Source organism: Balaenoptera borealis, assembly GCF_965194805.1.
Source record: "Balaenoptera borealis genome assembly, chromosome: 10".
Lineage (NCBI taxonomy): Eukaryota > Metazoa > Chordata > Mammalia > Artiodactyla > Balaenopteridae > Balaenoptera > Balaenoptera borealis.
This window is the reverse complement of record NC_138874.1, coordinates 99,492,014-99,503,188: the sequence shown is the minus strand read 5'-3', so window position 1 is coordinate 99,503,188 and position 11,175 is coordinate 99,492,014. Positions and strand designations below refer to the sequence as shown.

At 37.6% G+C, this 11,175-nt stretch overlaps 1 protein-coding gene and 1 pseudogene across 2 annotated transcripts in view; one reads left to right on the top strand and one right to left on the bottom strand.

The window, feature by feature from the left end:
- Positions 1–611: 611 nt before the first annotated feature.
- Positions 612–11,175, bottom strand: part of SMC3 (structural maintenance of chromosomes 3) — a 34,151-nt gene continuing 23,587 nt past the window's right edge. The window contains exons 19-29 of the mRNA XM_082408259.1: positions 10,417–10,569; positions 7,064–7,215; positions 6,149–6,307; positions 5,428–5,535; positions 4,816–4,924; positions 3,917–4,164; positions 3,618–3,830; positions 3,104–3,295; positions 2,793–2,970; positions 1,631–1,737; positions 612–1,023 (exon numbers count right to left, since the gene is read on the bottom strand). Of these exons, the coding sequence (XP_082264385.1) occupies positions 952–1,023; positions 1,631–1,737; positions 2,793–2,970; positions 3,104–3,295; positions 3,618–3,830; positions 3,917–4,164; positions 4,816–4,924; positions 5,428–5,535; positions 6,149–6,307; positions 7,064–7,215; positions 10,417–10,569 (1,691 nt within the window). The 3' untranslated portion in view covers positions 612–951. The remainder of the gene's footprint in view (positions 1,024–1,630; positions 1,738–2,792; positions 2,971–3,103; positions 3,296–3,617; positions 3,831–3,916; positions 4,165–4,815; positions 4,925–5,427; positions 5,536–6,148; positions 6,308–7,063; positions 7,216–10,416; positions 10,570–11,175) is intronic.
- LOC309636168 (THAP domain-containing protein 11 pseudogene) lies at positions 7,222–9,828 on the top strand (annotated as a pseudogene). The gene has a single exon. The product of its transcript is annotated as a THAP domain-containing protein 11 pseudogene (transcript).

Genomic DNA, 11,175 nt, shown 5'->3' with positions numbered 1-11,175 from the left:
GTGCTGTGAATAAACTAAAAAGCACTGAATTGCACCATTTTGATGGGTGAATGTTACGGTATGAATTACCTCAATAAAGCAATTTTAAAACACAATAAGCAGCAAAGCTCTAATCTGGGAAAAGACCAATGTTTCAATAACAAGGTTTTCCAAACGACTTATCCAGAAAAACAAGGAAATTTTATAGCTCAATTTCTTGGATACTCTTCCCAACTTCTATTAAACACACTGCCATTTTAAATTTAAAATACTTTTTAAAGGACTGTTACATTGAGTTAAGCAGGGGTTCTAACCCTCTCTGAGGGTCAGAATCACCTTGCAGAACTTTAGAATTAACAATGAACAAGACCCTATCCCTTAAAGATTTCGATTCAAGTGGTCTAGGGAAAGATTTCAGCAATGTTATATTTTTAAAAGCTCCCTTATGGATTTAAAAATGCAGCCAGGATTGGGAATCACTGCTGTAATTCAACAGAATATTAAACTGTGTTTTAAAAATCTTCTTTTAGGTGAAGGCAGACCTTTTCTTAAGCAAAACAAAAGGTAGATATTTAAGAAAAATTTGTTCCTAATCATAGAACCATAAATAAAAAGCCACATAAAACACAAAGTTAGTCATAAAACCAATTATTTAATTGAAGCTATAAAAAAGAGGCAATATAATTGATAAAATAATTAGGAAAGACTATTTAGATCATTTTAAAAGATTTAAAATAGGAGGACACTTTACAAAAAGTTGTGTGGGAAATAAAATTCTTAAACTATAAGTAGAAATGTAACATTACAGAGCATGTTATAAAATACAATGACAGAAATATAAAAGGGCTATGTATGCTCTAAGTCTGAAAACTATTAATAATGACCAGATATATAGGTTTAAATTTACAGTTCCTGGGTATGAGGATCATATTACTATACACATCTTCCAAACCAATGGGAAGTATTTTCCAATTAACCATGAGTGGTATCATCTTCTACGAAGTCTTTCGCCATCTCTGCTGTGATCACATCAATATGACTAACCTGAAGAATAAATGTTAAAAACAAAATCTGTTAAATCTTAAAGAAATATATCAGTGTTCCCCTGTATAGGGTAATATTTTAAAAATACACCCGATCACCCATAAATTTTACATACCAAGTCAAATGACTCTAAAACACTGACTGATAAAACCTTTATTTACAATGCTGTTTGTTCAATGCATGAGTTTAAAAAATATTCTGCATTTTAATGCTCTGAAGATATAGGTAAGTACTAACATCTAAATATTTGAACCACATTTTTGTTCAGTTTTTATTACTTCGCTATTTTAAAGAATCTTAAGGCTGAAAGCACCAGAAAGAGTTGTGTGGTCTAACCAAATATAAATGAATTTATGTAACTGTTTAAGACTGTGCATTAAGTAAGCACTAAACAGATAGACAGGAAGATAGTGTCTCTTAATGCCAATAAGAATAAAACCAGTGCAATGAATGCCACAAAAAAAACTGATAACCTTCATAGGCATTTTAAGTTTTTTTCAATAACTTTCTAAATTTTCTTTCATGACTTAAGTAACATAAAACAAGAATTCAACAGATATAATGGATTATATACTACATGAACTTAAACTTCATATAAAAAAATTACCTTATTTCTGAACTTTACACCATAGAATTTGTCAGCTGACTCAAGCAGTTCAGGCCTAAAAGTAGTTGTAATAAATTGAGCATGTACAGCAAGTTCCATAATCATATCTGTAAAAAGAAATAGTAATCTAATAAAACCCTTTTTTCAGTTGAAGTGAAAATTTGAAAAGCAACTATCTTTACTCTTACCTAAAACTTAAAACTGCCTGCATGCATACATTTACAAAAAATATCAACTTGTTTCTTAAACTAGGGATAAATCTTTAACACAAATAACTTAGTTACAGAATATAAAGAAGCAACACCTTCTAACACAGCATTAGAAATAATATCAGAGCAAAGTAAATTTTCTCACACAAAAAACCAAAAGCAACCTTTTCCTGCTACCCACACCCCCAACCTGTATACTGGATTTGTTTGCATAAACTTACTAAAGATCACATATAGATTATTTAAACACAGAATCAACATTGTTTATGACAGGGACTATTCAAGCATTGAGAAAAAGTGTTAAGAGACGTTTGTATAAAAGTTTAACTGGAGTAGGATTTTCAATTATTACATCTATTTCTCACAGAACTAAACTTTGTAGTCTAATATTAGATTTTTGAAAACCTGTTCAAAGAGAAATTATTTTATTTATTGACTAATACCCTGTCCAGTCTCCCTGGATATCTCAGGCAACAAGAAATATACTATAAAAGAGGTAAGCTACTGGGGCTTCCCTGGTGGCGCAGTGATTAAGAATACGCCTGCCAATGCAGGGAACATGGGTTCGAGCCCTGGTCTGGGAAGATCCCACATGCCACGGAGCAACTAAGCCCGTGAGCCACAACTACTGAGCCTGCGCTCTAGAGCCCGCGAGCCGCAACTACTGCTGCCCATGTGCCACAACTACTGAAGCCTGCGGGCCTAGAGCCCATGCTCTGCAACAAAGCCACCTCAATGAGAAGCCCACGTACCGCAACAAAGAGTAGCCCCTGCTCGCCACAAGTAAAGAAAGTCTGGTGCAGCAACAAAGACCCAATGCAGCCAAAAATAAATAAATAAATTTAAAAAAAAAAAGGAAAGTGAGGGAATTTAGTGGAGTGGAGATGAAGGGGAAAAAAAAAAAAGAGGTAAGCTATCATTTCTACCAAGTTACTATGAAGCCAAAACTGTACCTGACACAGCCTTTCTGTGCTGAGCATCCAGAGCCTGGTCAATCTCATCAAACAAGTAAAAAGGAGCTGGGTCACATTTCTGAATGGCAAAAATCAGAGCAAGAGCTACCAAGGATTTCTGTCCACCTGAAAGCTGTTGCATTTCTCTCATTTCACCTTGTTTTCCTGTAAATGACACCTAAGAAATATTTAATGAGTTAATATCTCAAAGGGGTAAAATACATACAATGCACCAATTCAGATTTGCAAAATAGTCTACAAATTCTACTATGATAATACTCTGGGGAAAATTGAATGTAAAGGTATTTTACCCTAATTCCAACTCCAGTGAACTGGTCAACTGATGGAACACTGCTCTGTGACCCAGAGCCCCTCTCACTTTCACCACTCCCTTCTCCTTCATCCTGAGACTGACTGCCTTCCACATCTCCTTTCTTCATCACCAAAGTAGCTTTGCCACCAGGTACCAACTTCTGGAATACTTCACTGAAGTTTTTGGATACCTTAAAATAAACAGATAGATAGATAGGGTGTCAACTGGAATATGTATTTTTTTTAAAAAGGATAAAAATTATTTAAAAGCAATCAAAAATAGTTTTATTTTTTTAATCTTAAGAACAAGAATAACAGATTGGATCTCCTTTAAGAGCTGTATAAAACATTCCAGTTACTATATTTGCAACCTATATACTGGATTTGTTTGCATGTTTTAGATACAATTATCAGTGGAAAAAAAGTTTTAAAATCTTTACAAATTGAATAATAGACTGAATAATACCTGAAGATTTTAGCGTGTGTGTGTATTTACTACAAATAGAAACATACCTGTTTGAAAGTTAACTGAATAGCTTCATATTTTCGAAGTTCAAGTACATTCATCAGTTCCATGATTGATTTGTACCCCCTATCCAACTCTTCTTGTCGCTTTATTAACTTTTCTTTCTGCTCAGAGAAATTTACAAACTGATCTAAAGCTTTTTTGTTAACATGGCTGTACTTCTTCAATTCTGTGTTGCACTGTTCAAGTTTTCGAAACAACTATAAAGAGGAAAAAAATGTATAAATAAATCCACATACAGGGAAATTTGCAACGAGATTTCAAATTTAAAACCAATTCGATTTACCTGTTTGAGGCTCAGTGTTTGGTATTTTTCAAATGCTTCCTGGGGAAGTGATCCAAGTTCTCGAATTTTCTTCATACACTCTTCTTTCTTCTTCAGTAGCATGCCTTGTCGATTTGTCATCTTTTCTAGTTCTTTAGTGTCATGATTTATAGCATCCATGTGTTCTTTTTCCATATTTTTCCAGCGCTCCATACTTTTCTGCAACTCCTTAATTCCAGCTTCTGTTTTATCAATGGAATTGTCCAAATCTAAAATGGGGGGAAAACCAAATTAGGCCATAACACCTATTTTATTATTTTTTTGACCGAGCCGCGTGGCCTGTGGAATCTTAGTTCCACGACCAGGGATTGAACCCCGGCCCTCAGCAGTGAAAGCACAGAGTCCTAACCACTGGACCGCCAGGGATTTCCCCATAACACCTGTTTTAAAGCCAGAGTGTTAGCTGACCAAAGATTTTAAAGGTCAAATCTATCAAAATAAATAGGTTTAAATTTTACTGTGAAAACTTATGAAAAACCTCAGAACAAAATTGGGAGTGTACTTGAGTCAATGTATACAATTTATATTTAATGTTTATAAAAGCCTAAAATAATTTTCTTCTCAGCAACTAGTGATAAGAAACTTGATTCACCTATTTCATACTTTTGTCAATGAAACTAATAATGTATGGTCTCTCACAAAATTGTCACAAACATTTCAACAAAACAAAGGTTACTATTTATAATCAACACCCTAAACTCTGTTCACTATAAACTGTTTATGATGATGGAAAACACATAAAACTATTGGTACATGCTTTTGCCTATTTGGATATTTAATTTTGTAGTCAACAATCCTATAAAACCAATAAGCTAAATTTAACTAAATATCAAAAATATTTTTACTAAATAAAAATTCACCTTCTGATCGTGCCATAGTATCTTTTACTCTTTTATTGATGGCTTCAAGTTCTGAGGTTGTAGCAGTGAGAACAGTACCCCCTTCTGTCTCTCTCAGTTCATTGAGTTCCTATAACACAAAAGGAACTTAAGAGCATTGAACCACAAAAATATGAATTTTGTTAGTTTCAAAATGTTATAACTGCCAACGTTTATATAGCTGTTGATATGTCTGAATAAACACTTAAGAAAACCAAAACACATACTTCAAATAATTGTAAATACTTAATGTATCCATTAAAGGGGAAAAACTTACTAGAAAATTTCTCAGCATCTGACTACTGATGAGAAAATATTCATAACTAATATTTACTACCTAGAATGTGCCAGATAATCATACAAAACGGGTACTACTGCTATGCTTATTTTACACAAGAGGAAACTGGAGCTGAGAAATATTAAATGACTTGCCCAGTACTGTACACTAGGTGGCAGTGCTAGAAGTCCAAGCCAGGGCAGGTGGTCAGACTGCTAGGCTTTCTGTCCCCAGAGCCCATACTCTAAATCAGAGTCTCTCATATAAGCATTATCAAAAGGTTATGCTTGTCAAGGAACCCTCGAAAAAGAACATACCTGTTCTACTTGGTCCAAGCGCTTTCTTAAATTCTCATTGAGGTAAGTCTCTACTCGAGTAATAATACCTTCTAACTTAATTCTTTCATTTAGCAACTGTCTATTTTCCTAGAAGAAAAAACAAAATTCTTTGTCTACACAGCCATGCACATTTCACATACAGGAATGCTATCAATCTGTTGTTTTCTCCATTATTTTTGTTCAAATGAGCTGAAATAGTTTTACACCTTTCCAAAAAGCCCTGTATTTTCTTCATTTTCCCTCTTACCTATTCAGAATGCTGTTTCTGTGCCTGGTTCTTTTTATAAGGCATGCTACCAAAAATATTTTTCTTTTTCTGCTTTCCATGTTTTGAACTTAGTATTAATTGCTTACATCTCTGTATTTAAAAATCAAATGTTGTTAAAATGCTTAATCAAAACAATATTATTAAATATGTAAAGGTGGTCAGGTCAATAAATACAGCAAAGCTAACAAGCTCCATCTTACTAATGACAAATGGGCATTAAGTAAGATGAAAGAAAATAAAGATTTCTTACACAATCCTAACATATGGTTTGGAAAAACTTATTAAAACCTCATTTACTTTTATGGATATTAGAAGTCTAATTAATCTTATATTTTCTCAATAATCTCTTTCACATTCCTTTATTAGCCAGAAAGACACTTTCACAACAGCCAATTGTCAACAAAAAATTTTTTTCCTGTCAACTGTACTTGCCTGCTGAAGTTGACGAATTTCATCATTCAGTGCATCTACTCTCTTCTGATCTTCCAGACTAAGTTGAGAAAGCAAATCAGTTCCAAGTTCTGCTTTCAGTGATTCTCTGGTGGACTCCATAGCGTGCAAACTTGCCTCCAAACTTTGTAAGCTACGTTGCTACATGACAGATTATCCATTTGTTAATAAACATACTAGTCAGTGTATCACTTATAATAGTGAAAAATTGGAAACTATATTTGATACTAAAGTGAGCTAAGTAATCATACTAACTCAATTAAATATTAGATATCCATTATATTTGATAATTAGTACTATGTAGCAACAAGAAAAATATTTATGATGCAGTATTTGCAGGATGTGCGTAACACATCATATTCCATGGTCAAACTATAAAAAGAAGTTGCTAGAATGTTAGGGTGGTATAATTGTGGGTATATATATATATTTTAAACTTTGTTGTTTTAGTACTATTGATGTACAAAATTAATAGTTTTTTGTCAAAACTGCTTCATGTTTATGACACCAATGTGTATTATCATTTGTAATAGCAGTAATAGTTTACTTTCTACTCATTTTAGCACAATCTGGACAGAATGCAATCAAATAAATCCATAAATAGTACTTTATAGACAAAAATGGATATTGGCTGACTACTCTCAGACAATACTATTATGCCGTAGCTCAAAATGCCTGTTTGTTTAATAAAGTTGGAAAGTCTGAATGAGGCCTACAAAAGGAGACTCTGGGTACTCATGGGTAAAAGTGTGATAAAGATACATGTAGATTCCCAAAAGTATGGGCCTAAATGAAAATGGAACAGAATGTATATGTTATATAACCTATATAATATATGGTCCACCCCAAATCTTTATAATTAAAGCAAATCTATAAAAAAAAGCATACTTAACGAACCTTGGGCATAAAGGTTTTCTCTGACTGCTGCCTCTTCTCTTTTAACATCTTCATTTCTGATAATATGCTATCTCGAGATGCTTTAAATTTCCTTTGCTGAGTCTCTATCTGCTGCATTTGGTTCATGAGCTGATCAATTTCGTTATTAATCCATATACAAGGCTAAGGAAAATTCTCTTTGGTGCCTGTTAACAAAACATTGTGTATCCCCCTTCCTTTTCTTCATCTGTAAATAAAGCTATTTCCACAAATTTACGGACCATAACAATGCTGAATACTACACTGTGTTCAGTCATAAAAGAAGCTTAAAACATTTCACCCCACTTCTCTCTCAAAATAACACACATACTGTTTTACTAATTGCTATACAAAAAATAAATAATAAATACAATCCTGGGAAGTCCTAAAGGAAGCTAAATGAAATATATATTTTTTCATTCAACAAATATTTACTATATAATCTATTATGCTTAAAGCACTATATAAGGGAGTCAGATATGAAGAGGAGGCCTTGCCCAATGTAGAAGAATAACTCCATCTAGCTGGATTATCAAATACAGGAAAGTAGTTGGTGCCTGCTGTCAACCTCTTTTTTATTAGTATTTCCCCATGCTTCATGCTCACATCTTGCCAAATTTGGGCAGTTCTCAAAGCATGCTATGTAGACCCCTGCAAAGTTAAAACTAAGATGTTTATTTACCTTTTTCTCTGTGCTTTTGCTTGCAACTGATGACAGAAAAGCTATAAACTCACATTTTAAAAAATGCCAGTTCCAATAAAGAATATCCTAATGAAGCAGTAAAAGTAATTTTCGCTGCTTGAGTACCTGTATTTAATATTGTGTGACATAATGCAAAGTACACATAAAGCACTTCTGCCTTATACCATGGCTGTTTTAAGAAGATGCATGTGGAGGCGGGCGGCTGGGCGGCTGGCTCGGCGCGGGCCGACGAGAGGTATTCTGGGCACGGGGCACCGGGCCAGTCCGGCCACGCCTGGCGGCAGTAGTGGGAGGCCGCCCAAGGCCTCGCGCGGTGCCGCCCGTCGAGGGGCGGGCGGCGGCATACAGACTGGGCCGTCGAAAGGCTCAGAAGGCTGGTGGGCCGGGCCGGGCCGCGTGGCGCAGCCATGCCTGGCTTTATGTGCTGCGTGCCAGGCTGCTACAACAACTCGCACCAGGACAAGGCATTGCACTTCTATACGTTTCCCAAGGACGCTGAGCTGCAGCGCCTTTGGCTCAAGAATGTGTCCCGTGCTGGCGTCAGTGGGTGCTTCTCCACCTTCCAGCCCACCACGGGCCACCGTCTCTGCAGCGTTCACTTCCAGGGCGGCCGCAAAACCTACACGGTGTGGGTCCCCACCATCTTCCCGCTGTGTGGCGTCAACGAGCGCAAAGTACCGCGCAGACCCACGGGGGCCGCAGCCGCCTGCTGCAGGCAGCAGCATCAGCAGCAGCATCAGCAGCAGCAGCCGTCGCCGTCCGCCTCCACTGCCCAGACCGCCCAGCTGCAGCTGAACCTGGTATCTGCTTCTGCGGCTGTGCTCCTCACCCTTCAGGCTGCTGTGGACAGCAGCCAGACTCCGGGATCCGTGCCTCCGGCGCCCACCACTCCCACGGGAGAAGATGTGAAGCCCATTGACCTGACGGTGCAAGTGGAGTTCGTGGCCGCAGAGGGCGCAGCCGCCGCAGCTGCTGCGTCGGAGCTTGAGGCTGCTACAGCAGGGCTGGAGGCCGCCGAGTGCCCCACGGGCCCCCAGCTGGTGGTGGTCGGGGAAGAGGGCTTCCCTGATACTGGCTCCGACCACTCGTACTCGTTGTTGTCAGGCACCACAGAGGAGGAGCTCTTGCGCAAGCTGAACGAGCAGCGGGACATCCTGGCGCTGATGGAGGTGAAGATGAAGGAGATGAAGGGCAGCATCTGTCACCAGCGTCTCACCGAGGCCAAACTCCATGAAGAACTATGTGAGAAGGATCGGCTGCTGGCCATGGCTGTCATCCGCAAGAAGCACGGAATATGAACGAGTCCCCTTTCGGCCTTCGGGACTCCCAGACTCCTGCCAGCTTAGAGGGACCTGAGGCCACTGCTGTTGAACTCCCTCATACTCCTGGGGCACTGGTTGGCAGTACTGAGCCTTAGGGCAGCTGGACTCTTTTGCTGGTGACCAAGCGCCCTCTCTTGTTTCCTCCTGAAGCAAGGTCCTGAAGTCTGGGATCTCAGATTCTGCACTGGTGACACCAGCAATTATGACTTTGTCTACCCCTCCCCACCTTCACTCCCCAACCCCAAGTTTATGTTGCAGGTTCTGGTTAAGCAGAGGCTTCAGAACCACTGAACTTGAAACATCCCCTAGGGATGCAGGCGAGATGCCCAAGGACTATGGCTTTGGGAAAACAACTAAACCTTGAGCTTGGCCGGCAATCAGAGACAACTCTTCCGTGTGTAGTGTTAAGAGATCCAAGTAACATCAGTTCTACTTTTTGTGCTTTTCCTTCCCAGGTGCAGCCTCTGATTCTGTTGGGGACTGGCAGATCTGTGCCTCTGCCTTCTAGGACCTCCCTCCCAGGAGGTCATCGACAAGGGGATCTAGGTGACCTGTTGATGGAGATCCAGCTTGCCAGGGACTTAGGTCTATCCTGTTATGTTTGCTACTGGTTACAAATTCTATTTTCTGTACAATTAGTCAGACTAAAGTTTTCACTGTATTTGTTTGGCAAAACAGATTAAACAGAAAGTAAGGTTTAAAAAAAAAAAAAAAAAGAAGAAGATGCATGTGCACAAGTGTCTCACACTTGTGAATCGAACTAGTCACTCTTCACAGAACACCATTTTTATTTGAAAGAACTAAGAGAACTATGGTTACTAAGACTTGCATTTTGATGGACATTTCCTCCACTAATACTAAATCAAGATAATAACCTCTAATGGACATTTTTCAACCCTTATATATTTAACTTCTATGTAGTATGTGGCATTCCTGATACTGTCCACCCTTCTTCCATTGAAATACTATCCTGCTTTTCCTCCTATAAAACTGTCTGACAAATACTCCTCAGTTCCCTCTATAACCTTAAATTTTTGTGTTCCTCAGGTTCTTTTCTCTCAGAAGTAGATTTATTGCTATTAGCTATTTAACAGCTAAGCAAAGGATGTTAAAATAGTTTTTAGTTTTCTCCCTGTCTTCAGAAGTTAAAGACATACTACATAAGCTCCTGTGCTTAAATAAAAGTCAAAGTAAAACACATGGGATATTTTCCCCCACTGCATATGAGAAAATACATCTAACATGCAAAAGATTCTATATTCCCAACCAAAACAGTTATTTCTCTACAGCAACACAAGACAAAAAGATATTTTCAATATTTCTGCGCAGATTTTCATTGAGCTTTGCTTCAAGCTCACCTAGTTCTTCTTCTGCTTTTCTAACATCTTTTTGTAATTCAAGTCTAGACTTCCTTGTATCATAATAGCCTCCAGTTAAAGCACCCCGATGACTAACTTGGTCACCTATAAACAAAACATAAGAAAATTAGTAATTCTGTATAACAACTTCTTTATTCAACAATAAATTGATTAATAATCAAATGACTAATCTAAAGCCTTTACCTATTTAATAAGAATGTAAAAGTTAAGAGTTTACGTCACTCTGGAAAAAATTTTGCTTTACAATATTAACATTTGCATTCAAAAAAATATACCTTCTAGGTGAGCCTGAACATCTGCCAGAAAGGAAAGAAGTGTTAAAGACTAATAGGAACATATCAACAGGACACAGAACCTAGCTTGAAATTCCCACTAGCCACAACTGGGAAAATCTGAAAATCAAAAATAATGATGGCAATGTAATAACACATTGAATTAAAAGAAGAAGTCCATGAATCACAGCAATACATAAAAAAGAAAAAAGGAGGGGGCTCTTTACAGAAGAGTGACAGCTAATAAATATAGAAGCAATCACAGAATTTTAGAACCACCATTTAGAAACCCCCAATGTATTAACTTGAGTCAGGCAAGGGTCACCAAAGGATGCTAAACCACTGGTGAAGAAGTTTTGGGGGAACCTGATTTTCATGTATTCTTGAAGGATAATCCCACATATCACTTATTAATTAC